Source organism: Drosophila obscura, unplaced genomic scaffold (assembly GCF_018151105.1).
Source record: "Drosophila obscura isolate BZ-5 IFL unplaced genomic scaffold, ASM1815110v1 contig_186, whole genome shotgun sequence".
Taxonomy (NCBI): domain Eukaryota; kingdom Metazoa; phylum Arthropoda; class Insecta; order Diptera; family Drosophilidae; genus Drosophila; species Drosophila obscura.
This window is the reverse complement of record NW_024542774.1, coordinates 823,242-847,537: the sequence shown is the minus strand read 5'-3', so window position 1 is coordinate 847,537 and position 24,296 is coordinate 823,242. Positions and strand designations below refer to the sequence as shown.

Genomic DNA, 24,296 nt, shown 5'->3' with positions numbered 1-24,296 from the left:
GATCGCATTGTTTTCACAAGTTGCAGTTTTTCTTTCTTTCTTTCTTGCCGCAGATATTTTCATTCAATTTTAATGAGGCGGCGGCAATCGATGGCTTTTTTTCCGTGGGTAGCGTTTGACGTTTACTGATTGATTCATGTGGATGCGGTTTTGCGGCAAGAGGCAGGCGGCGTTTTTTTCTCTCACTCTTTTGCTTCTTTCTGATTTATTAAAATTCAATTTTTTATTTCGCATTTTATTTATGCTTTGGTAATTCATTTTATTTATTGCATATTTAATGATATCGTATCGCCCGCCGGCCTTTTTTCTGTCTTTTTTTCTGTGCAAATTATTGGAGTTAATGGAGGATTTTGTTGTTAAATTTAAAGCATTCAATCAATGGAATTTATTAATTATCAACTTTAGAATAACAAAATAACATTACATACGGCTTAAAATGTACAAAATATAATTAAAATAAAACTAAAAAGAGGGAAAGCTACGCAAGTTCTACCCAAGCTGAAAGCTGCACAGATCATGAGTTTCTTAATCACTGGCTTGCCTTATCTGCGTGCATCTCATTATAGACATGTGGCATGCCTCATGCACACACACATACACACAGACACAGACACTTCGCTTTCACCACTTGCCTGGTGGCAGTGGCAGAGCTAATGCTCTGATCTTTTTTGGATGGCATTTCCCCTGACGCTTTCCGCAGAGACAATTACGAGAAGAAAAACTAACTGCCGAGTGCCAGAGATTGCATAAGCCGGGCGGGGGATGGGGATGGGAGACATACCAAATCAAGGCGAGCCAAGCCAAAGTAAGTCAAGACGAGCCAATGCAAAAAAAACCCCAGGCGACACACAGTTTTCTTCCAAGGAAATGCGAGTCATAAACTGTCAGCTGCTTGCCTTGGAAATGCCGCGGCGCCGTGGCTAATTTTCGCTACAGAAGTGTAACAAAAGCCGACATTTAGTTGGTCGCCCGGTCACTTTGGCCAGCAATCGACTTCCTTCCGCCCGTATTACAAAATCATCCAAAAGTTGGCAAAGGAAATTGCTGAGATGCCTTGACCGCAGCAGCAGTTGCTCGGCAAAAACATTGGAAATTCGGAATTGGAAAAAAGAAACCTCAGAAATTGCCGACAAAAATCTATGAAAAGCAATTCACTTAATTTCGATGCTGGCATTTCGCATATTCGCTTGTTTCCACGTGTACGTGTATTGTACTTCCCCGAGAGTGCATTCAGACGGAAAGGCGGGTCGTGTTTGGGGTTTGAGTTGCGGCGGGTGGGGTGGGGGGAGGGATGTGCCTGGGGACCGACTGGGGACCGACTGCTAATTAAGTGCACAGAGCAAATGAAATATGAGTGAGAAAGGTAATTACAATCAATGGTGCTGGCCCTGGCCCTGCATCGGTGTGGCGGGGCCACAGACCGAATGGCAATTTCATGCAACAATCAATCAAAAACAATTTTTAATTTTGCGTTAACATTTTTCCTGATTCGCCTTTTTTCGTCCACGGATTGGACTGCCATTTTCGCCCGACTATTCGTATCGGCCTTTAGAGCGCCTCTCTCGTTCGGTTTGATTGTGAAGTAAATTGGAAAATAAAGTTAAAATTAAAATGCATTAATTGAACTGTGAAATTTCATAAAAGCGCATTGGTGGGTGGCTGGGAAATTATTGCCGCGTCCAGTGATGTGCAATGAAAATGGTTTTAATTGTCAGCGTTTTCTGTGCGCTTAAAGTCGGCAAAGATAATTTCGCATGAGTACCTGCTGCCCACCTGCAGGGTAGACAAGACTTACAATAAGCCAACGTGTCGCCAAAGCGTTAACTGATTGATTCTGGCCATCTGCGAATCGAAACGGTGTGTTCATTAAGCGTTGGGCTTGGCCCATAAAGTACTTTATTTTTACAGAATAACTTGAATATTAATTGGGAAAGTATGCTAACTGCAGCACACACAGACATGATGCAGCCTTTGCACTCTTTATTTAAGCTGCCCCAAGTGGCATCATTCGAGGGTGAAGCTCTACCGGTGAGCCAATTCCCTCTAATTGCCGCTAAGCCGATTCCCTCTAAATTCAACAACTGCATTGGCGTTCACAATCTCCCTCGGCTCCAGGTAGAGCCCAAACACCGCATCTGTTCATTTCCATATACAAAATAAATTTGCTGTCACGCCCATTTTCCGACTGCATAAAGTCTGCAATTTGATGGCCTGGAGCTGGGGCTGTGGCTGTGGCTGTGGGACTGACTTTGATTCCTCAACGTTGGCGATGGCGCCTATCATAAGCGAATTGAAATATGTGGTCGCGGCTCGGGGTGGAGCCTCCGATTGGCAGTTGGCGGAGCCGGTTTTATCTCTTCTTATTTGGTTTGCCGTTGAGGCAACAATTAAAAAGAAATGCGCACAGTAATGCCAATTGGCAATCGCGGATATCTGTTGGTCGGGTCGGCTGGGGGACGGGTCTGCGGATCGAGGGGATCCATTAGCCGGGGGCACCTTTCGCTTTGGCGCGTGCGTCGACATTGCACCACCCAGCGCCAGGGACATTACAAGTTTATTCCACTCGATCACTGTTTGGGAATTTTGATTGATAAAATACACTGCCCGAAACGGGCTGGCCAGCGTCTGTGAGAATCGTCTAGGAGGGGACGCTGATTTCTCTGAGTGCACTCTCGTGTGTGCCGCACTGTACGGTACGCCCCCGCGCTCTGTAATCTCGCCTGGCGCCTGTACAGATCGCAAACATTTCGCTGTCATTAGCGCCCCGCACAAAACCGCGAAACCGGCCTGGTTATCGATGATTGTGGCCTGGCGTTGCCCGTGATGTTGATGTTGTCAGCCTCCAAACAGGTTGCCGGCTGCCAGGCTGCCTGGCTGCCCGGTTGCCATTTCGCGCCATTCGGAGCAACTCTTTAGGCCAAAAACTGTAGCAGCCAGGTCCATACAGGCCGTCCCGATCCTCCGGTGTCGTTGTACTTTTGATTTCCAACTAATAAACATTAACCACAGGCGGCTGCTGCTGCTGTGGCTGCTATTGACAACGCAACTCTGAGATTGGGCCAATGTACGAGAGCCAAACCGGAATCTCCTTCACCCAAAACGAGCCGAGCCTGCGGTCACCCAAAGCTTCACTCACTCATTCACTCACTCGGCTGGCCTTTCCCTTTCGTTGGCCTTTGAATGTGCACAGATGCGGCCTGCCTGCAGTGGCCCCCACCACTGCCACGGAATGCACTTGTCAACTTCATAAGCTTAGCTTAAGCTTAGGTCAGAGTTTTGTTTGAAAGCCTGCAATGTTTTGAATGGCGCAGAAGCATTGAAGGGACCTTTAGTTGGCCTTATACCTTTGCTTATATTGCTGTTATTGGTGCAACGATAATTATTAAATTCTTTATGCCACATTGCAGACTTATATCCAGCGCGTTCGATTAAAAAGTCTCTTCTGTCTCCGTAAACATGGGATACATTTAAAAGTATGTTTTTGTACGACTACAGTCAACTGGTGAACCATTGAAAATTAATTGCTGACTCTTTTGGGGCTACTGTTGCAAACGTTTTTTGTGGCTAAGATGCATCAAAGTTTTGCTACCGTTTGCTGACATGTTCCTTAACTCTTTTCCATATTCGACAATATGGCTGAGCGCAGTCCTCATGCGATACCGCCCCTGGCCCAACCCTTTAAAGAAACTCTCTTTGTGTTGCATTTTCTCCATTTAAATGTTTTATTTTATGTTTGTTTCTCTGTGTTTTGTTTGAGTCTTGGGTCTTGCTCTTTATTTTTGGGTTTTTGGGTTTTAGTATTTTAGTTTAATTTGCATTTTCATTTGCGTTTTCCCTTTGTCATTTGTTTCTTTTCGTTTCGTTTCGCTTTGCTTTATGCTAAATTGGCTATGTTGTTTTGTTGCTTTGTCACTTAAACATGTAAATGTCCTTGGGGGGGTGGAGGGATCTCTCTGTTCATGCTCTCTCCTACCCCCCACCCACCCAAGAACGTTGCTGGCTTAAATGTAACAGTTTGTTCTGACCCTGGCCAATGGATCAAAGTGTTTTTGTGTGTGTGGGGTATGGGTTGTGGGTATACTCTTTTGATTCTGCATATCTGGTGGCTGGGTATAGCTCCACCTCCATCTCCGTCTTCATCCTGGCCTGCTCCGAGGCTTAGTTTAGGGCTAAAAGTGTTTTTTGTTCTGTTCTTTTGGTGGTGATGGTTGCTTACATTTCTCTTTTTTGGGCCAATAACTTCTTTAAACCATTTCTGCTTATTGTAACACGTATTTTTGTATTTGTATTTTTATTTTTATTATTTATTTGCATTTTTGTTTTTCGTTTTTTTTCTTTTTATTTTAATTTGTTTGCATACTCTTTGTGTGCTGCTTTCTGCCTTAACAACATTCTGCCCTCCCACACATTTGAATTAATCATTATACATTAAAATTAATTTGCCACATTTTTTTTGGTTGTTGCACTTAGACTCTAGGTTGTTTTTTTTCCGCTATTCAGTTTAGTTTTGTTCTGTGTTTTTTTTTTTGTGTGTGTCTGTTTGCTTCCCCTCCTCTATGTTTGTTTGCTTTGTTGGCAATGTTATAAATAATATTTTTCAAATATTACCTAATGAGTAATGAGTCGCAAATGAGTCCATTCATTTGGTTAGTGAGTATGTTATTTTGTAAGTTAACATGTCGACGTGTTTGCTTTGCTTTTGCTTGTGCAATCGGCAAATGTTCGCTTGATAAAAACGAAAAATCGAAAAAAAAATCAAATCGCTTAACTCAACTTTACACATGGCACACATACAGCTAGGCATATGGGCATAATCGTAGATATACATACATATATGTATATAGTAGTATATATTCATTCATATTTAGGCATAGTCCAATCTAAAATAATATAACTCTTTGCTGGAATTCTTGGAACTCTGCAAATGGTGTCTTAAATTGGCGTTAGGTTCTTCTAAGTATATTGTTGTTGTATCTTGTTTTTACACTGATCTCTTAGCCTATGGATATATATAGTATTTATTATAGATATATATATATATATATATATATATATATTTGTATTTGTATGCATATGTAGTTTGCGCATAGGATAATGAATGCATTTTTGGCTTAGATCGTCTATGAAATAAATTACAAAAGCTTTTCGGGCTCTATACAAAGCCCCATCTCTGGCACGCAAAACATGTTGTTTGCCGGCTCGCAATGGAGGCTCAACTGAAATATTTTACAATAGCGGGGGATAATTGAAATGTGTCTTGTTTTTCCTTTTCGTTTCGTTTCGTTTTGTTTCTTTTCTTTTATAATACATCCATATTTTGTTTCGGCAGATATTTATTTGGGGAATGCTACTTGTAGCGTATTCGCTTTGGCTTACTGCGTTCAAACAACATTCCATTAAACACTTTCTTAACTATCGCAATGTTCTTTGCTCTTACTGTAGGTTGGGGGGTTATTCATTTGCCTTTCGGTTGAGCAATTGCTACTTTAACATTTATGTACAACTATCGCTTATGTGGAGGGTCTTCATATTTTTTGTTTTAAGATTACACAAATTTTTTTGTGTTTGGTTTTGGTTTTGGTTACAAAAATATCCCTGGCAAGAAACGAAGAGATTTTTGGTCCTTTCAAACTATTTGCGGCATCAAATGAATTAATGGATTAATAATACAAATACATGTGTGAAAATCAGTATTTAGGTAATTATAACTTTTATTTAAATATAACTCTTTTTTGATCGTTCGCTTAATTTTTTTTTTCTCAAAATATCTTACAGTTTCGCTGCCGCGGGGGCAAACAGTTCAAATGGAAGGAATTTGTTCGTGCCTGGTATGTTGTCCATCGTCTTTCGTCATTTACAATATTAAACTATAGGTTAATTCACCGCCCTCTGCCCATACACACATACATACATGTGTATTTAGGTTCTAAACATTTTCAAAATATTTAACAAAATCAGTCGCTTTGCGAGAGCACTCGCCGATGATCTCTTTGCCGCTCGTTGATCTTCGGTTCGCTTACGTTATCGGTTTCGGTTTCGATCTCCCTTGAAAAGGAACTTAAAGTATTCGTAATAACCAACTGTTAACAATGTTTTTTCTTTTCTTTTTTGTTTATCCAAAATAATGGCATGATTTTTCATTCATTAATTTTGTTTTTTTTGGCCTTTATCTTTTACGCGCACACACACATACATATACACATTGACATTGACATGCACCGATACAGTTACAGTTACAGCTACAGTTACTGTTACAACATCTACATTTAGGGGCTTACAGTAAAAATATTCGAGTAGTTTAGGTGTGAAAAGTCGCCTCACCGCTGGGGGGCTGGCCAACAATTGGGTAGAAGCAGGCTAAATGTGGATGGGTGGGGCGTGGGGGTGGCCTTAGTCTCTAGGCCCTAGGGCAATTTTGATGCTTGGCTAGATCGGCTACAGATACAGTTACAGTTAAAGTTACAGATACACATACACATAGCTATATGGAGTACACATATATAGAGTAGTAGTTGCGTGGCATAGTCCACATGGTAATATGAATCGATTAATTGGGCAGGCAGGCAGATCCACATACGAGTGCGGGTATGCATGCGCCTAGTGGTAGTTAGTGGGGTTAGATTACATAGAGTTTGGTTGGTTGGTTGAATGAACGAGTCAGGCCCTCCAAAAACAAAGCACTCACTCTGCATTCACATTCACATTCGCATTCACTCACACACACGCACTCACTCCATTACACACACCCACTTAAAGTAAATGGCATCTGAGCAGATTCAAATTGAAAATAGCCAGAGCCAGAGCTAGGGTTAGTGCGACGGCTGCACTGCCTCCACGGAACGTGTCGTTGGCGCTGTTGCTGTTGAAGACGGGAAAATGAATCTGCTCGGGCTGGTTGAGCTCCTCCTCCTCGTCGTCGGCATCGATGGCATTGGACATCGTGCGGTGGCGCTTGGTGAAGTTCACATTGAAGATGGCCTCGGCCACGCCACCCGGAGACGAGACAATGAAGTAGAAGGTGCGTGGCACCCGCTCGTGCATGCTGACGTAGGTGAGGCGCGCCTCCTTGCAGTAGGGCGTGGGCAGATCCTGCGGCAGACAAAAAAGATAGGATTAGTTGCATCCCAGGGCCTGCTGGACCGGCAGTGTGACTCACCTTCACCGAGTAGGCCAGAACGGTGCTGCCGTATTGGTTGCCGGGCGTGAAGACGCGATCACCGTGCAGCCAGCGGGCGGCATGGGCCGGCGGATTGGCACAGAACTCCACATTTAGGTGCAAGGGGGAGCCCGGATAGGCGATGGGCGTGGCATTCAGGGCCGTCGCTGTGGGGGAGCCTGCAAATGGGAAAACGGGAGAAGTCCTCCGGATTAGTATGGGGACAAACTTTTGTTCATCTAAGTTCGTTAGGCAGCCCCTGAGAACTTTCTTCGGCCCAAGGACACACGGAGATTCGTTAAGTAAACTTCCCTAAGACCCGGCTCCGTCGCACTTCACACATGCTAAGCCAATTCCAGCCCAACTGTACTCAAACCGAGACACTCATCCCGCTCTCCTGCTCCTGCACAGAGCTGTAGCCCAAGTTGTAGCCCAAGTTGGTTTCGTTTCGTTTCGTTTCGCCTCGCATCAGCTGCAATTAAAGCCTTGGCGAAAAGTTTGCTGCCACCTCCATATACAGCGGCATCTCTATAGCTCCTTAGCCATTGCCTTCGCCACTAATTAAAAGCGTATCACCCGACAAATGTGCCACTTACTGCCGTGGCTTCCCTTATCTCATCCCCTACCATCCCATACCATCCTATCCCCACCTTGCCAGCAGTAAGCAGCGGCAATGCGAGTGCACAAATGTTTGGCAACGCTGAAAAAATCAAAATAAATAGAGAACAACATGTCGAGGGAGGAGGGCGGATACTGCCAAGAGCGAAACTTTTTAAGAACGCCAAAACTTCATTAAAAAGTTTACGCCAAAGCGAATTCTCTGGATGGATCGTATGTGGATGAAGCATGTGATGTGCTGAGGGGAGCGGAACGGAGCTGCTGAGGATTATCTTATCGCTGCGAGAGTCTTGCAAAGCGAAGCAGTGCAGGCAGCCTGACGACGTTAGCCAACACTAACGTGACAATCCAATTAGCCACATGTGCTGTCTCTCTCCCCTGTACTCCAACTCTGCCTCTCGCTCTAACATTTTGCATGGCGCCGCCTTTGTGGGTGGGAATATTTAATTATCGAGAGGCTTGAAAATTTTGCAATTTTCCTCATCATTGCCTTGTGACAGAGATCGAAATAGTAGCGAGTGCCGATACTGATAGAGAGAGAGGGAGAGAGAGAAACTTGGGCCGCAATGGCCGACCCTGGCAAACAAAATGGTGAAATGTGTTAAGTGCAAATGGGTGTTTGGAGGGGGTGGCAGGGCACAGACGCAGAACGCAGACACAAACAAAAAACCAAAACGAAGAACTCGTTCGACACTCGCAAATTTATAGCCCGAAAAACCCCCTTTCCGGTGGTCGACAAGGGAACAAACGATTGGAATGAGGAATGAGGCAGGGAATGGAAGGCAATGGAAGGGGCTGTTGGGGCGACTAACTGTAAAATCAATTAAAGCAAGTGAGTTCTCGCTTCCTCTCTCACTCACTCTCTCTCTCTCTCGCTCCCTCTCTCAGTCTGCGACTGTCTGCCAAATTATGCGTTCAACGCCATTTTGTACGGCCGTGCGCCTCCCCTTCTCCCCATCCAACAACCGGTGGAAAAAGTGTAATTTATTTGACAGCTAAAAATGATTTTTGCATGGGCTATGGCCAGGCAGGCAGCACCACCACCACCCAACTCCCCCCACCCCTTGAACAACTCCGCTCTCAAAGAGATTTAAATTCTATTTTCATTTGCACTCAGTGAGCCGTGTGCCAGCATTTTAGCACAGAGCCAGAGCTCAGGTGGGGCTGTGGTTGTGCCTCGCAGTTCGGTTGGGCGGGCCGACCGACGACTGTTCGTGGCTGTGCCCCCAAGGTCAGTGCTTGGGTCATTGGTGCGACTTTTAATTTGATTTGGCACCCAGGGGACTAAGGGCGCTAAGCTGAAATGAGTTTTCGAGAGCGTTTCCTTGGGCGGTGGGAACCAGAGACAGACACCCTGGGGAAAGCAAATCAGAGCAGACAAAAAATAAAAACAAAGGTAGATATAAAAATAATACACCCTACCTACAGAATGGCCAGCACACGAGGGTCTCGGGGGTCTCATATGTGAAAGACCGCCGAGAAAAATCACAATTTCTGCGCCACAACATGGGAAAATAAGTGAAAATACGTGAAAATAATCAAAAAGTCGTTTTTTTTTTTGCAGGGCCGAGTGAGGGTAGGGGCCAGTGAAAAGCTGTATTTCCTCAACTAATTGGAGCATCCAAATGAAGGCGAAAATTCAATTACTTTGGGCCATTATTATTTCTGTTTTTCCCAAAGAATCTCCAGTGCGTTTTCTCACAATGTCCGCGTCCATGTCGCAGTAAACAAGCAACAGCGAAACGGGCGAAAAAGGGGGAGAAAGAACTTTCGGCGACGTGCAATCAATGGGGCAAGGTCCGTGAGGTCCTGTTGTTCCGCTCTGCATACTCCGTGGCTCTGGCTCTGGCCAAGCTCATTGTCTCCTTTGGCAAGAGACAGGGAAGGGCAGGGCAGGGCAGTGGCAGGAGCGGGTGGAAAGAGCCGGAGTGGCCGCCAAAGTGTTGCAAAACGTTTTCTACAGTTGTTGCATCACCCTCACCTCTTGGCCAAAGTTTTTCCGCACAAAAGGCAACTACGAAAAATTAAGTTAACTTTTTCGGGCAACGGGAATTGAGTAATTTTCAGCCGTAAAACTTTATTATTTTGGACTGCACTTCTTGCCACCCCACCAAGGACCTGCTGCCCCCAGCCCCACCACCATTGTTGTTGCAACAATTGTAGAACATGCAAAAGTTGTTGCCATTGTTTAAATATTTATTTTTAGCTGTTGCAGCTGTAAATGTTGCCAGCGAAGCTTGTGTACTGCTCAAAAGTGGCCAAAAAACATGCAAATTTCATTGTGAAAACGAAAGGAACCGAGAGGAGTGGAGAAGATTGGAATGGAGTCCTCCTCAGGCGGCAACATAGCAAAGCAACATGTAATTACATAAAGGGAGCAAATTCAGAACACTGAATAGAGGAGAGAAGCAAAGGCAAAGCCATTGGGCTTGGGTTTGGGTGTGCTGCAAGTGTTTACCCACAATGAACCGCTGGGTAAGTCAATTTGGGGCTGACCTTCTGTCGGTACGTTTCAACGTCTTTCTGCCAGGCAATGATCGGCTTAAATTATAAATTTAAAACAATGGACTCTCTCTCCCTCTGTATACGTTATGGTAAATTCGATTCCCACAAGTGGAAATCACACATTTTGATGGGGCGTATTCAAATTCCAACACATGGCCGGCCACACATTCAGCAACTGAGCTAGGGCGCCACTCAAGCCGGGAGGAGAGTGAGTCCCAGACACACAACATGGAAATGCCAATGAAATGAACAGAACGAGGCAGAGGCAGAGGCAGTGGCAGTGAAGTACGACCTGAGAGAGGGAAGAGCAGATTAGAACAGGCAATTACAGGTGAGCGGCATTTAAAGACGCAAACAAGAGCAAAACATGCCCCCAGGGGTCAGGGAATCTCTGGCCACTGCCCAAGCCTCTTAGTATGCAAAAGCCTCGAATGAAGGCCCAGATGGTGAGCCAGTGGACAGAGGCACTGAGATAACAGGCAGTCCGACAGGCAGCAAGTGAAAATAACAATCATAATATTCAATTATGCAACGGTTGCCCGAGGAACAGCACGGAGGCGTCCGAGCTGGACTCGAGAGTAGAAGCTGAAGAACCAAAACAAGAAACAGAAACAGAGCTCGCCGTCCGTCCATGCTCTGTTGTTGCTGAATAATTAATAAACATTGTGTGCACTTAATGCAAAAAGCTGCAAATAAAATTACCAACGAGACAAAAGGACATTCCACAGCAGAGCAGGGGAGCAGTGGAGCAGAGGAGCAAGCGCTCCAATTGAAATTACGTGCTCTGGCTGGGCAATCAAAGAGGGATTAGCGATTCGTTTTGTTTTTGCTCTTAGCTGTCCCCCTACATTTGTCACCTGCTCGTTGGGGTGGGACTGGCACTGGCACTGGCACTGGTCCTCCTTTGGGCCGTTTTAATTGAATTTATTGTCAGCGCGAGCAGCGCTGAATTATTGATGGACGCGATGACAGGTCGGTGCGATGCTTTCAAGATTTGTCTTAAGTTTTGCCAACTTTTTGGCCCGCCAGCCTAAGCGGACCAAAGTGCTCAAATATTAATGAGGGCAGCCAAAGGGTGAGCTTTTGCGGTTTACTTTGGCTTCGGTTTGGGTTGGGGTTGGTGTTGGGGTTCGGGTTCCTCATTTCTTTTTAAGTCCAGGCACGCATTTTAGTGGCGTGGCGGCTTAAGGCGAGTCGCTTGCGGCAATGGATCGACGGACTTGCCACACATTTGTGTACCACTGCCAGAGGCACTGTTCAAAGCGCAATCTTTAAGAGTAATTCCACTTCAAAGTCAATTGCTTGCGGGGCAAAAAGATTGCACTGGAAATGGAGAGAGAGAGAGAGCCTGAGAAAGCTGCAGCTCATTGCTGTCGTACAGGTGACCAAACAAACTTTGATATCTCCACCATACACACACACACAAACACATAGATAGATACGTGTACATGTACGTTGCGGTGACCTTTAAGTGCCATGCCATGAGAGATGAATATAAAAGGATGTACATAAACGCTCGTAGAGTCACGGCTGAGGTAAAGTGCAGTTGCTAGGGGGGTTGTAAAAAGTGACAAAGTTATCCCAGCCAGGCTGAGCTATCTCCCTCTCTCTCTCTGTCTCACTTTCTGTCCTCTATTCAGACTTTGTGTGTGTGTAAATATCTCTAACCCAAATCTTGAAAATTTACAAAGAGCGCTTTCATTGGAAACGAACTGCATCGAGCATCCCCACCTGCCACCGCCGATGGCATCCTAATGCCATCCTGGCAGACCTGGCCTCGTCCTTGTTTTGCCGCTGTCAACACAAATTAAGCTGCCATGTAAAGCTAAATGAAAGTCTCTGGCTCTGGTTCTGGTTCTGGCCCCCTCCCTAGTTAACGTATTTAAATATGCTCTTTCACTTTCAATACCAAATGAGTGGCTGGCTGGCTGCCTGGCTGCCTGGCTGCTGCTGTTGGTTGGCAACTTTTGCCTGGCAGCGCGCAAGATTGCAGCATGCAGATACGAATGGATCCATAGATACTCTCGCACTCACGCTCCACGAGCAAAGTTTGGCATGTGTGTGCGGCTGTTAATAGAACCAAACTTTGGATGAGCAGCGGCAACCCAATTTGAGCTCCAACCTGCCCTCGGTTCCGTGCCGCTCCCTGCTGCCTGCCTGCTGTTGCAAATTGCACAAGTTGCCAAAAATTGCTTCACATGTGCCACTTAAAGTTTTTGGTTTGGTTTGGCTTGGTTCGGCTCGCTCCCTAGTCGTCATCGTCCTTGTATGGAATGTAGTTTGCCAAGTTTCAAATTTCCCCTGCAGCCTGCTTCCTGCTCTTTCTTATTTCTTATTTCTTCTTTCTTTGGTTACCTGTACATTTAATAAATTTGTGTATTTTTGTTGGCTCTAGTTTACTGCGAAAGTGAGATGTGAGCTGTTGGCAAAGTTTAAAGTGATGTTGGTAAACACACAAAATGATGGGCAAGCAACAGAGGCAGCCAGGCAGGCAGGCAGCAGACAAGTTAGATGGGAAGGAAGGGCTCAACTTTGATGCAATCGAACGTTCATTTAGTGTTGTCAAACACTGTCGCACCCACCACAAGCAGCACAAGAAAGTATTTTAATATAGAAATTGTACGATGGAAGCCGCCATCACATAGACATAGGCGGGAAAAAACAATATTGATAAAATCAATGTCCTGTCACACAATATTCGAACAGGACACAGTGAACCCTTGCTGGCGCCATGAACTCCAGTCGGAGCAACCTTTTTGAGTGCACTCCAAATGGCGCCACACCAAATTGCGGCCAGGGGTTGGGAGTGAGCGTCTGTGGTTAGGGGAAATCCAATTCAGGCATCCAAACTGCCACGCCCACGCACGCATATATGCGTAGTAGTTGCATCGTTTCGTGTGCGTGTGTCAGGCCTATGCTTTATGGTCTGACAGTTGACATTTTTATTAGCCTTGCGGCGACGGCGTTTAATTACTTTGTGCCCTGCGAACAATGTCGGACATTGGTGCTGCTCGATGCAGCAGGAGCTGCTGCCACTGCAGCGAAATGCAATTAAAATATGCATTTGCATTGTGTTGCATGCTCCGGACCGGACGAAAAATTACACATTTTATGCATGACCAGCTCATTAAGCGCGAGCTGAGCCCCCCGCCCCACATGAAGCACAAGTTGTAGGGAGTTGCTAATTGGAGGATGGTGCATAGAGGGAGGGAGCGAGACATCTTTGCACTGTGTGGAAATATTCATCATATTGGCACTCGTCTGATGTGCATGTACGAGTCTGATTAACCCTTTAAGGTCATACCCCAGGGATCGTCACCCCCTTTTGCCTGTGCTCCCTGCTATTTGTTATTTGCAAAAATTTCACGTAATCCACTTGAGGAAAACTAGCGGGCGGTCGCCTGCCTTCCCTGACTTCCAGCCATTCTCTGCCCGGGGGTTTTTTGACATCGTTATAGAGCAACTCAGTTGCCTCTCAGCAGCTGCTTATTAGTTTGCTGCAAAACCAGCAAATGTGGCTGCCGCTGGGCACAATTGGTGGCCTGGGCTCGTTGACAAGTCCTCAACCATACCACTCCCCATCCTTCCAGCCCATTCCACCCTATTCTCTCCACTCGATGTCTTGTGGTGTTTCAGAATGTGCGCCTGTGTTCAAGTGTTCGTTGAATCAAATGCATTTTGCTAATATTTTCGTAACTTAAGTGCGGCGATTTGTTCCCCCTTTTGCCATTGGTCAAGGGCCTCTGGAATTTGTTTTGATTTCTCTCAGCTTGGTGGGGAGGTGCCTGGCACACGGCTGTCAGTTTGTTTTACTGCTTGCATCCGGTCCGGTGGCAGACAAGTGGTTAGGGTCGGTTAGGGCGGTGTGGGGGAAGGGGAACGGGAACGGAAAAGGGTTTTACGCTGGCGACACTGCGCCGTCTGGTGGCATCTATTTGCACAACTTTTTCAGCTCATTTCCGTTGCAGCTGCAGACGGGACAGGCGACGACCAGCACCCACAAAAGTCAGCATATCTTTCTCTCTTACTCTCTCTCTCTCTCTGTGTCTACTCACTCTCTCCATCTCTCTCACTTACACTCTTTGGGTGTATAGCCAACGCTTTCAAGCGAATGGCCAAAAATGATTTCTGCAACTGTCTGAAAAGTTTTGGCTGCTTCTTTTTCAGCATCAGCATCAGCATGGGGTGTTTCTGATGACAAGTTTTTGAGTTCATATTTTAACTAACGACTGTAGACACATAGAAAGAGACAGACAGACAAGGACCGAGTGATAAAAGAGAGAGAAAGAGAGAGAGAGAGAAAGCAAGAGGCTGGTAACACATATGGAAAATTATAATTTAGTCAACAGTTTTCCCCCCCCCCATCTTCTGTTGGTCTGCACTCGCATCCCATTTGTCAGCATCTCACTCGCTCTCTCTCCCTCTCTCTCCCACTCTTTGTGTGTGTGTGTGTGTATGTGTTTTGTGTGAAAATTGAAGCGGAAAAATTAATGCTCGAGTGCATCTTGTGGAAAAGACAACACACAGAGAAAGCCAGAATGGCCAGCCAGCAGAAGGGACCGACCCGACGAAGCAGTTGACAAGAAACTAGGATCAACAGAAGTCGGAAGCGACAAATGGTAATGATTTGGGGTGGGCGTTGGGCAGGGGCAAGTTCTGGCCATTTATTTGTTAAATGTTTTTCTTGTGCTGCGCATTTTGAATGCATTTTTCCCCAGCAGGAAACTCTCTCGTAAATGCTTCAAGTTTCAGCATTGAAATCTAATTTAAAGATGGTTTTCAGTACGAATGAAATATGAAAATTAAATCGCAAGACTTCAAAGGATCTTAACCAGCCCCCCGCCCCACTCAGACAATTGGTTAAACTATTTACCAAATTATAGAAAATTCCCCTGGGCCTTCATTTTTCACCAACAATAAATGAAACGCAGACTTTGAAGTTGCATCCGACATTGGTCTTAATTCCCATTCGAGTCAACCACCCTCGGAAAAGATATTTGGAAAGCGTTTATCTAGTGCTCAAGATCTATGTGGCTGGGGTGGCTAGAGTGGGGGAAGGATGGCAAACATTTAACATGCAATTTGGCGCAGCTGCTGCGAAAATTCCACCCACACACAGTCCAACTCCAACTCCCCTTTAAAGCCAAAGCCTTGTCGCAGGCCATAATAAATTGCCATTTAAATGAGGCACAAATGAAAAAGAAAAGGAATAAAAAAATACTCTCATACTCGCATATTTTATGAAACAGAACCCCGAAAATTGCCCAACCCACAAGCCACCCCCCAACCCAGCCCGGGATCAGCGAATCCCGAACCCCCCCACCTAATGAGTAGAAACAAAGCAATATTTTTTTGCCAACGCAATGAATGCGCCAAATTCCGGATGAAAATTTGCCGAGAAGAAAAATTACGCATGGGGGGAGAATGGAAAAATGCGTAAAATATTTCCCAACTGTCGTGGAGTGGAGGGGTGGGGCATGGGCACGGGCATGGGCGTATGTATGTATGCTGATCAAAAGCGGAAAAGGAACGTGCATATATAACAAATTAGCATGCATAAAACAAGGCCAAGAAGCGGAATGGCAGGAAGCAGAGTTCGAGTGTGTGCCCAGGCATAAAGCAATATTTATGTTCATGTATTGCCCGGAGGCGGAGTCGGAGTCGGAGTGAACTCCACTCCACACTCCCATCTCAGGGTTTTCCTTTTACAAATTAAGCGTGGAATATGCGTGGAGATGGTTTTTATTAATGAAAGAGGCAGGCAGCAGGCAGCAGAGTGAGTGGTACGCCGCCACTCCTTCTTCGAGCACAAACTCCATCCACAACTGGAGTACTTCCAAGTACTTGGGGGGCTGTACTGCCCTGCCCTGCTCTGCCGTTTGTGTAATCCATGGTTTGTAATAAGAATTCCGCAAATAATCATTACATGCAAGCTGTGTGGGGGAGGGAGTACTCCTCGTACTTGTACTTGTCCTGCCATCATTCAGGCACATCCTTCAAGGCAATCTTCATTAGGGGACTGTGCACTGTGGGTGCACTGTGGAATGCCCAGCTTTTGGGGCAACTTTACGCTGCATTTGTTTAAAGTACTTAAAAATAAAATGCAAACAGAAATTGCAATGCATAGTAAATTCCCCAACATCATCAAGTAGGGGGGAGCTTGGGGCGGCGGCATGTTCGACTACTGAGCCACTTTTTCCAAACTTCCAGTTAACATATGCAGAGCAAGCGACGCCCTGCTCCCACGCACTGTCAACAAGAGCACGCCCACATAAAGTTAACGACAGCACCAAGGAGAGCGATAGAGAGAAAAGAGCAAAAAGAAAGCCTGACTAGAAGCATTGGGCAGGGGGGTGCTGGGCACGGGGGCAAGCCAAAGCCAAAGCCAAAGCTAAAGCGAAATTGTGAGGGAAAATTGTTATTTAATTTGTGTGAGTGCTGAACATTTTTGCAGCTGCTGCTGCTCCTGCTGCTGCTCCTCAAGTTGTGCTGGAAAACTTTCTGGCCAGCACACGCACAAAACTTTAACACAAGCATAAATTTTGGCCCACACACACGCGCACCAACACGAGAGCATACCCTCTCGGCAATTTGTGTGTGTGTGGGTGTGTGTGTGTGTGTGTTCGTGTTGGGGGTAAGTAAGTGCACTTTGCATTGGGGGCGCCGCGAATCCTTTTGGCTTTCTTCAAAATTCATATGCACATTTATTTTATTCTTAGCTGCACCCCTCCGCGTCTCCTTCTCCGGCTGCCTCAAGTAGTTGCATATGCAAGTAGGTGCTGCTGCTGCTGCCTCCTCTCCTTATGCTTATTTGTTGCATAATTTTACCTCTCTTACTCCTCGTGCTTAAACGAAGCGTAAAGGCAACACAGGAAGAGGGGCTGGGGCTGGGGCTGGTGCTGGGGGTTCACGGGTTCATTAGGAGTGCACACTGCAAAACAAAGCAACAAAAACAAATATGCATAATGAAAATATTCTATGCCTTCCCCTGTCCCACTTCCTCACTCTCTCCCTCTCCCTCTATCTGTCTGTCTTTCTCTTTGGTAACTAATCAAAAATGTCAACGAAGCAAATGATTGGCTGGTGGTGGGGGTCGGAGGCGGAGGCGAGTGCTCTTAATTTTGCCTTTGTCATCGCTTTCTGGCCCAAACCATTTGACTTGATAATTAAGTGGTATGTTCTGGCCATGGCCAGGCCCGGCCAGGTAATCAGAGAGCTCAGCTCTCAAAATCCTTCAGGTGGCAGCAATCCGTTTGCAGAGCTCTCCATGCCAGAGGGCTCCATGCACTGCATTACGAGTATCTGCATCGTCAAAAGGCGACCATAGATTACTTGTAGATTACTTTGCTACTTGCTACTATGTAGTGTACCTTGTACCTACGACTGTACATATTTATTTTCAAATGTGATTTCCTTACGCTCATTCTGCTGCTGCTGTTGGGGTACTTCTTTGCCTTTCTTTTCGCTCAATGCACACAAAAGAAGCGGAAACTTTTCAGACTGCCAGTGAGTTTACTCTCTGTAGTTGTTGTTGTTGTTGTTCGTCGCCGTCCCTTGAATTTTGTTTAATTTCAGAAGCAAATACAAATAGTACACACAGACAGACAGATCCTAACTCCAGTGGAGTTCTAAGAGGCTCCTCCCCACCCTCCACTCCCCACCAACACTCTGTTGTACACTGAGTATGTTATCTTCTGTGCGTCTGAGGAAGCTCCATCAGACTCGAGTGGGTGCCACCAGCTTGCGCTGCTTTGACTGCATGCCTGGGAATCCCTTTGCCGGCTGCCACTTGATAAATATGACTATTTCACGCTTCCTGCCACCCATATGTCTCTCCACCCATCTCCATCTCCATCACTCTCTCTCTCTGTCTCCTGCTGTGTGTGTGTGTGTGTATTCCGTGTTGGATATTTGCGTTAAGTGTTAGAGCAGCAACGCCCCCAACTCCGGCGTACATTTGGTATGTATTTTGTTTATCCAGCACTCAATTTCGCAGTTTTAATGACAAAACTGTCTTACCTTGAAATTGCATGCGGGAGAGGGACGGAGAGCTTGTCTCTGCCTCTGTCTCTGTCTCACTGGGCCCAGACCTGAACGACTTTGTTTGATTGCTTGGCTTGGCTTTTCTTGGCTTGACTGTGGGGCCAGGAGCTGCTCCATGTTTGGATTGCACTCAAGGGTAAGCTTGTCCAGATCTCTCCCTCTGTACTCCCTCTTTCTCTCTCTCTGTACGACCTGCCCTTGGCTGTCTTTGTCAGCTGACATTCCTCTCCTGTTCTGCCGGCCACCGCCACTGGGAGTGAGCACTTGGCAAGTTTTATTGTCTCAATGTCCACTTGGCTTTAGCCCCCAAGACAACTTAATGCGCCCGAGGATGAGGAAAGGACTTCAAGAACAAGTAAAAGGTAGAAGCAGCAGCAGCAGCAAAAGGTGATGCCAAGTCAAAGCTAACGCCTTTTCCTTAATTTCCGGGGAGCATGATTTCCAATTTTTACCCCTGTAACATTTTTGTACACTTGTCGTATACGTAATATCGTGCAGAATAACGAACTGAAGGAGCCAAAATGGCTGAAAGCATAAATGGATGAACGGATTGGATTGGGAGTGCAGAAGTGGCGGGACAAAGGGAAAGCAAGCGGAGCAAGCTGATTGGAATTGCCTTTTGCGATGTCATCAATCATGCGTCGTTTTTCCACACGCCCAGACACGCAAAGATTTTTTGACAAGTGTCAATGCGACAAGGGAATGAGAGAGATAAGCCAGAGCCAGATTCAGAGTCAGATTCAGAGTGAGAGAGCGGCGAGAATATATAAAAAGAGAGGAGCCAACCAACCAAGGTGTCACCAGGGAGTGGAGACGCGGAGACAGCGAGGGAAAATCACATGCAAAGTAAAATGTCGAACTTCTGACAGCAAGAAAATAAAACTTTTCATTTGTTTTTCCCCTCTCTGTCTCTCTGTCTCTCTTTCACTGGCACTGCCACTGTGCCACTGGCATGTGTCCCAGTCCCCGCAGCTGCTGTCAAAGTTTTAAATGTTTTAAACTGCTCGCTCAGGTGACAGAGCCGGTTGCCCGTCCGTTCGTCCGTTTATCCATCCGCCCACTGGCAAGCTGCAGGCATTGGCAGCTCCATTTCGGTAAATGGTACATAGATCCAAGATATAACCAAAAGATTTGACACCCGAATAACTAGTGATCCCTTAGACGGTAGACTTACCCTTCACTGAGACGGTGACACTCTGCAGCACCTCCAGCTTCTTCTTGTTGGCCAGCGGCTGGCCCACGCACTTGTAGACGCCCGCATCCTGGTACATGACGTCCTTGAGCGAGAACTGGCCCGTCGGCTGGCTGCTGCCATAGCCGAGGCCGCGCAGACGTGCCGAAATGGGATCCAAATGCGACCAGCAGCCCAGGGAGCCTGTAACGGGAGATGGAGTGGGGCACATGAAAGTCATTTCGTAATTTAATTAATTGACTCCTTCAGGGGGCCAGTGGTACGCAGGCTTTAATTTCTTTAATTGATGCGTTCTCTGGCCCACAATTGACTTGGCCCACGCCCCGCCCCGCCGCCACCAAACAGACAAATGTCCAAAAGTGGGCAAAGCAAATGGCACGCATAATTAATTTTCAATTGCGCTAATTAGGGCAGGGGCAGGGGCATCGATGGGGACAAAGGGAAAATGTGAAATGTAATTACAAGTCAGACACATTTGTCATTGCCCCCATTTCCCTTTGATGTTGTTGGCGGAGCCTGCAGAGGGGGATGCTGAATGCCCAATTCTTACCTTGCGGACACTGCAGGGTGACGGCGCCTCCAAGCTGCACCTCCAGCTGACCCTTGGGATTGTGCGAGGCAGCTGCCACGGATACATCCTGATCGTCTGGCTCCGAGGTAACATCCACCGAGTCATCTGCAAGAATAAAAGTGAAAGAAACGAAATCATGATTTAAAACTGCCAACACAATTCAAGCAATGGCAACGACATCAGCCGGGGGGGATCAGGCTGTCGGAAAATTGTCAAATGTGACGATATTTCAATGACAAAAAAGCAGCGGAAACAGGGGAAGCAGGGGACACAGGGAACACAGGGAACGCAGGGAACGCAGGGGAAACAAATTGCCGAGGCGCAGGGAACACCTGAGTCACCGCGCAATGAGTTGTCACTTCCGCTGGGAGTCGGAAAAGTGAAAATCGCTGCTCTGCCAGCTGGAAAATTGGCCCAGTCGGCGGCGAGCGGCAATCTCCTTGGCCGCCACAAAAATTCATAAATATATATTTTTTATGAGTCAAGCCCCAGCGCAAGCCTGTAACGATGCTTCATTCTAATTTTCAGCGAAAGCACAGAATTTATGCCACACACACACACACACACAACTGAGTAATCCTGTGTGTGTGCTACAGGACCTGGCTTTAAATTCCCCATCCGCCCTTTGTGTGTCGCATACTTTATGGCGCTGTTCATATTACGATATAAATAACAATTTGCCCAGACGTGTGCCCAAGAGTATGAGGCAAATGGCAGGGACAGGGACTGGGGCAGGGACTGGGGCAGGGACTGGGGCAGGGACTGGGACAGGGGCTATGCCAACCGCTGCTTTGTCTGAGGCCGGATATCATAACAATAAGTTGCCAAGTGCCTGGCAGCTCCTGTAACGCCAAAAGAATGGTGAATGGTGTGGCAATGGCGATGACAAAGAGCAAAGAGTGGCAAGGAGTCGCCGCAGTTAGCCCCCACAGAGTGTTGCACACTTTTCAGAACCTCTGAATCTCGTCTCCAATCGGCCCACAGGGCGACCATCAAATTAGCAGACCCAAAAGTGAGCCGCACAATTAACAAAAACTACTAATTACCAAAGGCCCAGGACCTTTGTGGGAGAGAGAGGTAGAGGAAACCCTTAAAGTTCCACAACACAACTGAGATTTTCAGCCGAGTGTTGGAGAGGGGAGAGTGGGGAGGGAGCGTCTGTCGGCAACAATTAATTGTAAGCTCATTTCGCTTTGAGACCCCTCGTCGCATGTCAATCAGCTGCCTCTGGATGCCCAGGACAACGCAGGACGAGGCCATACAGCCAACCCCCAGGCCATCAGTCCACCCCTGTCGACGATTTTATTGCTGACAATAGCGCAAAATTCTCCCCCTCAAGCGGAGGGCGTGTTACTTAGTCAAAATCACGTAGTTATAAAATTTTTTATTGCTGCCACGAACAAAGGCAGACAAAGGCGGTGACGTTCAAATTGACAGGAGGTGGTGTGAGTGTGGGTGTGGCTGTGGGTGGTGGCTGCTGCTTTGACAGACATAAGAACTCGCTGTCCAAAATGTCTAATGAGCCCAGAGAGCTCAGCTCCAGGCAGAGATTTGTCAATTGAGGCCTTGCGATTAGAATATCGAAAGGAAGGGACAGAGAGGGAGACTATAAAGGAGAAAGTTTATCATTTGATAAATGCACCCAAAAGACAGGAATCAGAACTACGAGTGGGCGTCTCCGAGCAAAGGACTCAGGCAGAAAAAAAAGGAGTCTCTTGTCTGTCCCCAAAACAAACTCATTCAATATTTTCGCCAAGTTTTCCTTTCATCTATCCACACACAGACGCACAGACACATATACACACACACACACATATATTCATAATTTCCAACACTTGTTTCACGCATATTTTACTCAATGGCCATTCATAAGGGTTCTTCCCTCCCGGCTCTCCGCTCCAACGCCCCACCCACCACACCCCGGACAATGGGGAAAGAAAAACAAATAACGAAAAAGCAAACAAATGGGCCTCAAGTATAGCCCATATGGCGACAGCGAAAGAGAAACACACACACACACTCATTTCAGACACACTCTGTATCGTAGCGAGGAGAAAGTGATTCCTGGCTTGGGTGCATATAAATCTCGACCCTTGTGAACAACAAATACGAGTGCGAGTGCGAGTATGAAGGGCAAACAAGAAGAATCAATATGCCACAGAGCGGAGGCGCACACTCCTCAGACAAAAGGTTGAAGAGGTTGCTCGATTCTTGCCACCAATCATTAATCATAAAGCATCATCATCAGCCATGCCATGGGCGGAAGGGAGAGAGTGCAGGCGGGGGATTATGGCTGAGTATTTGCCTGCCATAAACAGGACAGTGCCAAGTTCCTGGTCTCGGAATCGTGAGAGAAAGACCTTCCCTGAAAGCGAACCCCACTCATCCTCAATGTGTCGTCGAATATGTGTGAATATGACGGCGCGTGTGAGTGTGTGAGTATGAGTGCTATTCATAATACCCAAAACAGTTAAGCGCATTTGCCCGTTTCAATGAGTTTCATTGAGCTTCTTCCACCTATGTACGTTGCATGTAGAATCACACCAAAATCGGGGATATTCGGATTGCATCCATCGTAATCGGACTCATTACAGGTGCACCCTAGAGCTGCTCTAAGCCGTTCATTTTCCCCAGCAATTTGAATGCGAAAGCCCCGCTTAATTTAGCCCACTTATTTAGCGGCAGAGCTACTCATGAATATGGGAGCCCTGCTGCATCATCATCTCCATCAACAATCCTCTTAACTTACAAGCTCTATAAACAGACAGCGGGAATAGAAGGGGAGCAGCAGCAGCAGCAGGGGCTGCGGTGGGGGCGGGGGCGGGGGCGATGCATTTGATTGCGTTTGTGTCTTGGTTATAAATTTTAATTTTTTTCCTCCCTCCGCGTTTCACGATGCTCTGTGCAGTGGCGTCGTCCTCTTGGAGAGTTTTCCTTGAGGCAATGGCATGAGACGATTAATTTTCCATGAGTTGAAATTGAAGATGATTGCAGTGGATGCGAAAACAAGAGCGTATCAGGCAACGGCCAGTGGAAGTGGAAGCGGGAGAGTGTATGCGCTGCATGGGACTGATTGGAAGCTCAGAAGATGGTTGGCGATGGGGGGTGGGGGTGCCCAAGGAAATGCAAATTAGCGAAGAGAGAACGACAAAACGACTCCCTATCCATTAAAGATAAGCTCTTGACAAATTCATGCTTAGCCAAAAAAAAAGCCACACAAAAACTTGTGGCCATAAGGAATGCTGCCCCAAGTTGCTCCAAGACATTTGTCCGCAATGAGTTTTTAATACGAGCATTTCTTTGTGGCCCCTCCGCATTGAGATTCTCGCGTTTCATTTGAGCCAACAACAAATAAAATTTTATTGAAAGTCCTTGCCACAGAACCCGAAAACATAATCGCCGAGCGATAAAAACAAAGGCAGAGCAAACAGAAAAACTAATAATCGTACGCCCCGATAAACACTGGAATTCGAAACTCGGACCAGGCACCAGGGTGGTGGCGAGGACCAGAAGCAGGACCACTTATAGGGCTAAGGAATAAGCTGGAAAAGGGGGAGGATGCGTGCCCCATATCGTTGTCGTTGTCGTTGCCGTTGTCGCAGCAGCAGCAGCAGCAGCGGAATAAACAATAAAGTTAAACCGCGATAACCGGCACGACAAAGGATAATGTATAATACGAGCCAGGACGTTTCCGATTAGCCAAAGGAATGCGCTGCCGCTCCGCCGCTCTGTCGGATGAAATGTTATGGTCTTTGGGGGGGCGGCGGGCCTTGCCAATGCTTACGATAGCGTGTAAAATTAAATTTTATTGTAATTCTCCAGCTCCTGCGAGGGCGTACAAATGTCCTTGCCCATTTGGGAGGACTGCTTACTGGTTGTCCGGTCCTTCACGCTGCTTCTTTAAATCGTTTTGTTTCGTTTTATTTCTGGTTTCTGCTTTTTCTTTATTATTTTTAGGGTGGAAAGTGGAAGTTGAATGCACTTTCCCAACAGTTGGCGCAGAAAATTAGTTTAGTGCGAGGAAAATGCAATTTTCACATGAATTTAGGATTGGGGATCTTTCGCCAGAGGAACTGAGAGCGAACAGAGTAGAATTTAGATTCAGAATCAGGGATAAATGGGGCAGCTACAGCCACTTAAAGGCAATTAATAAAGTTTCCACCTCTTGAACTATATACAGAGTTACTGGCAAATCGATACCCAGGGCTCCA

The 24,296-nt window shown here is 46.4% G+C and overlaps 1 protein-coding gene across 4 annotated transcripts in view; it reads right to left on the bottom strand.

The window, feature by feature from the left end:
* Positions 1-5,046: 5,046 nt before the first annotated feature.
* LOC111075644 (hemicentin-1) overlaps positions 5,047-24,296 on the bottom strand; it is a 139,608-nt gene continuing 120,358 nt past the window's right edge. For all 4 annotated transcript variants that reach the window (XM_041592876.1, XM_022369079.2, XM_041592877.1 and 1 more), the window contains exons 9-12: positions 20,065-20,190; positions 19,497-19,697; positions 7,157-7,335; positions 5,047-7,089 (exon numbers count right to left, since the gene is read on the bottom strand). In XM_041592876.1, the coding sequence (XP_041448810.1) occupies positions 6,751-7,089; positions 7,157-7,335; positions 19,497-19,697; positions 20,065-20,190 (845 nt within the window). In that variant the 3' untranslated portion in view covers positions 5,047-6,750. The remainder of the gene's footprint in view (positions 7,090-7,156; positions 7,336-19,496; positions 19,698-20,064; positions 20,191-24,296) is intronic.